The following is a 4,137-nucleotide window of genomic DNA, read 5'->3' as shown; positions in this document are numbered from 1 at the left end:
TGTTTGCCTGTTAAAAGATAGGCGTGAAGATAACATAGGGAACCCAACCAGCGAGCTGTTCTTCGAGCTCTAAAGCCAAATATCAATGGCGCTCAAACTCTATCCCAACATCACCTTCATTCCCTCTCCGCCTCCTCCTCCTCCTCCTCCTCCTCCTCCTCGATTCCTCTTTCTCCGCTCCATTAGAGCTCTCAATGCTCCTCCCTCTTCCCCATCTCCATCTCCATCTCCATCTCCATCTCCATCTCCCCTCTTTCTTCCCCACCTCCATATTCAACCCCATGAATCTCCCCAACGCGATCACAAGCTGTTCGATGAAATGCCTGAACCAAAAGAGCTACCTATGACCCCCAACAATGGCGAAGAAGTTGAAGAAGATGAAGAAGATGAAGCCTTTGATCCCATTCGCGTCTTCTTCCAGTCCCGTACTTCACCCGTCGCCGACCCCAAGACCGAAGGCCGGCTCTCCTTTCAGCGCAACCGCCGCACCACCTGGCACCTCGCCGACTTTGATCCCGTCGAAGAAGAGCTACCCCTAAACTCCGATCCTGAAATTGATCCGAGTTCTTCCCCCACAGTAACCATTTGCGGTGAAATTTTGCAGCTTGCGAGGAACCTTCCGGAGAACACAACCCTCGGGGATTCCCTGGGTTCCTATGCTGGAAAGATTGGGGAAGGGGAGTGCATTGAGTTGTTGGGGACTATGGGAGAGGAGGGATTGGTTTTGAGCTGTTTGTACTTGTTTGAGTGGATGAGATTGCAGGAGCCATCGCTGGTGACGCCGAGATCGTATTCAGTGTTGTTTCCGGTGTTGGGGACTGCTGGGATGGGTGAAAAGCTGATGATTTTGTTTGAGAATTTGCCGAGACGGAAACTCTTTCAGGATGTGCATGTTTACAATGCTGCAATCTCCGGCTTGTCATCCTGTGGGAGGTAAACTTTTACACTATTATTTCTCTGCATCGCATGGGTTGTTTGTTGAATTTTTAGCATGGTGAGATCTCTGAGAATGTGTGGTGGTTTGGGTTGAAGACAATCCATGAGAAAGCATTCTGTTGTTGTTTCAGGAGCATGTCTGTTTGATTTGTGTTTATATTGTTTATAATCATATGCTTGTTTAAATTAAATTTTTATAGTTTTCTGATTTCACTTTCTGAGTGTTTCTTTAATTACACTACTCAAGAAACACTTTTGCCTATGAGATTGGTCTAAGAGGCAGAGACCTGAGTAATGCCAGTAAGTGATTTTGAGTTTGTATTTTTGTGTATACAAAAAAATACCAGCGGGAATATGTTTACTTTGTTATAGGACTCCCAATACCATGTTTAGGCGACATTAATTAGGTGATAGTGAGTGGAAAGTTGGCCATAATTCTTCAAAAATAACGTCATTCATGGCCTCAGTATCACTTCATTTCATTTAGGATGAGGTTTTACTGAATGCATTTAGTTTTATTATATGCTAATATCTTGACACTAATCACAGGTATGATGATGCATGGAAAGTTTATGAATTATTGGAAGCCAATAATGTCCGGCCGGATCATGTGACTTGTTCTATTTTGATAACTATCATGAGGAAAAGAGGGGATTGTGCAAAAGATGCATGGAATTTCTTTGAAAGAATGAACAGGAAAGGTGTCAAATGGAGTCTTGAAGTATGTGGTGCTCTTATAAAGTCTTTCTGTGATGAGGGGCTGAAAAAGGAAGCGCTCATTGTACAGTCGGAGATGGAGAACAAAGGAATTGCATCGAACGCTATTATATACAACACATTGATGAATGCCTTCGGCAAATGCAATCAGATCGAGGAGGTGGAAGGCCTCTTTACTGAGATGAAGAATAAGGAAATAAAACCGACCACAGCTACATATAATGTTCTAATGGATGCATATAGCAGAAGAATGCAGCCTGAGATTATTGAAAATCTGCTTATAGAGATGCAAGATTCTGGCTTGAAACCAAATGTTAAGTCATATACTTGTCTCATAAGTGCATATGGAAGGCAGAGGAAGATGAGCGAAAAGGCTGCAGATGCATTCTTGAGAATGAAAAAAGCAGGAATAAGACCCACATCGCATTCGTATACTGCCCTTATCCATGCATATTCAGTGAGTAGGTGGCATGAAAAAGCATACGCGGCATTTGAGAATATGCAAAGAGAAGGAATCAAACCCTCCATTGAGACTTACACAGCTTTGCTTGATGCATTTAGACGAGCTGGTGATACGCAGATGCTAATGGAGATCTGGAAGTCCATGATTAGCAACAGAGTTAAAGGAACTAGAGTTACATTCAATATAATAGTTGATGGTTTGGCTAAACATGGTCTTTATGCTCAAGCTAGAGATGTGATCTTCGAGTTTGAAAAGCTCGGCTTGCCGCCAACAGCCATGACATATAATATGTTGATGAATGCTTATGCACGAGGCGGACAACATAACAGATTACCGCAGTTATTGAAAGAGATGGCTGCTGATGATTTAAAGCCAGATTCTGTTACTTATTCGACTATGATATATGCATTTGTTCGTGTCCGTGATTTTAACAGAGCGTTCTTTTATCACAAACAAATGGTGAAGAGTGGTCAAGTGCCTGATGGTAGATCTTATCAAAAGCTGCGTGCTATTTTAGAGGCGAAAGCAAAAACGAAGAATAGGAGGGATAGGAGTGCTATTCTGGGAATGATAAACAGTAAAATGGGTATAAAACCCAAGAAGGGCAAGAAGGATGAGTTTTGGAAGACACGGCGAAGACCGTCCTTGATAAATAAGCTAGATGTTGATAGAAGATCATCTAGCTAGAATATTTTTACCAAAATTATGTTGATATGGATGTCATTCAAGGTTAAAGCAGTCAGACTAATCAAATGAGATCCTCACAGAAGATTAATCATCCATAAACAGTGATGTACAGTAAAATTAGTCTTAGAGCATGCCTACATTTCTGGTCCAGCTGGCTTTGCGAAAGATTGGGCACATTGATCTAACAACTTATGAGGTAAAGGTTTATTCTTGTTACAGTTATATATGATCTTCAATATGGCAATTCATGTCAAATTTAATATGCTTCATTGTTGTCTAATGGTTTTGTCCAACAAAAAATTGCCACATTTTCTAGTTCAAAGCATACATAAACAAACATATGAAATTTCTCTCCTATTTTTGGTATAGGATTATTTGATCCATTCCCTGCACACATGTATAAAGTAGTTAGAATCCGGATTGGTATTAGAGATCAGCTAACAAATCAATCTGCTTTAGTATATGCGTTAGAACTTAACATGCAAGACACTCTTTATGGAACAAATCATGAGGTTGGAACCTGCGTGGATTGGACCTGTTTATCATTGATGAATGTCGGCAGGTCTGATGCATGAAAAAGCTGTGCTGAACCATATGTGAATCTTGAAGAATGTTTGGGGTTAATCAGCAAAAGTGCATTCCATACAAAATCAAATGACAGGATTTGACTGTATGGCCAAGAGTCAACATTCAGATGATAAATTAAGCTGGAAAACATTGGAAGAGAAAGTAATTGATGTTTTCAAATCACAAGAGGGTTGCCAGATTCAAGGCCATGTATAACTGTTCAGCAGTTCATTACTGAGTCTTGCATGCTGTGGTTTGATTTGCGCCTGTTAATCTTCTCATTCCCTTTGAACATGTCATTTTGATATAAAATATGTTTTTACTTAATCTGCCTTGCATGTTATTTATTCATCCATGTATTTTTCAAGGCATGTTGTTCCAGACTACAAAATGAGAGACAAAGTCAACTTAAAAATAAAGTGTTAATTAAGTGATTTCCGGAGCACACAACTAAAATGCTATGAAATGCTTTGTATTTTGAAAGATGTGATTTTGTGTGGTAATTGAAGTCAAGAAATTTTTCAAACATGTAAAATTAAGTTTTTCAAAATCAACTTAATATCACAAGATTGCATGCAAAAATAGCTAAACAGGTCTTTGAGTAATCGAAATATTTTTTTCTACAAATACGCTATGCTTTAAAACTATGACTTTTTATTTCAGATATAAAAAGATTAAACTTTCAAATATCATGTATCGAATACGTTTAGCTTCAAAATTTTAATTTCTTTCTCCAACGAATTTCTGATTTTATTTTGAATTTTGAC

At 39.2% G+C, this 4,137-nt stretch overlaps 1 protein-coding gene across 1 annotated transcript; it reads left to right on the top strand.

Moving 5' to 3' along the window:
* The first annotated feature begins 14 nt into the window (after nucleotides 1-14).
* On the top strand, nucleotides 15-3,795 carry LOC120270731 (pentatricopeptide repeat-containing protein At5g50280, chloroplastic). The gene is made up of 3 exons (XM_039277804.1): nucleotides 15-933; nucleotides 1,486-2,999; nucleotides 3,366-3,795. Exons 1-2 carry the CDS (start codon nucleotides 86-88, stop codon nucleotides 2,801-2,803), a joined length of 2,166 nt encoding a protein of 721 aa, XP_039133738.1. The 5' UTR covers nucleotides 15-85; the 3' UTR covers nucleotides 2,804-2,999; nucleotides 3,366-3,795.
* The last annotated feature ends 342 nt before the right edge of the window (nucleotides 3,796-4,137 follow it).

Source organism: Dioscorea cayenensis, chromosome 10 (assembly GCF_009730915.1).
Source record: "Dioscorea cayenensis subsp. rotundata cultivar TDr96_F1 chromosome 10, TDr96_F1_v2_PseudoChromosome.rev07_lg8_w22 25.fasta, whole genome shotgun sequence".
NCBI lineage: Eukaryota > Viridiplantae > Streptophyta > Magnoliopsida > Dioscoreales > Dioscoreaceae > Dioscorea > Dioscorea cayenensis.
This window is presented reverse-complemented; position numbering and strand designations above follow the sequence as displayed.

What these genes read in the sequence shown, in the direction of transcription:
- LOC120270731 (XM_039277804.1), top strand. Translation starts at nt 86, where the DNA reads ATGGCGCTCAAACTCTATCCCAACATCACCTTCATTCCCTCTCCGCCT. An exon ending in GGCTTGTCATCCTGTGGGAG is followed by an intron (nt 934 to 1,485) that starts GTAAACTTTTAC and finishes CACTAATCACAG; the next exon opens with GTATGATGATGCATGGAAAG.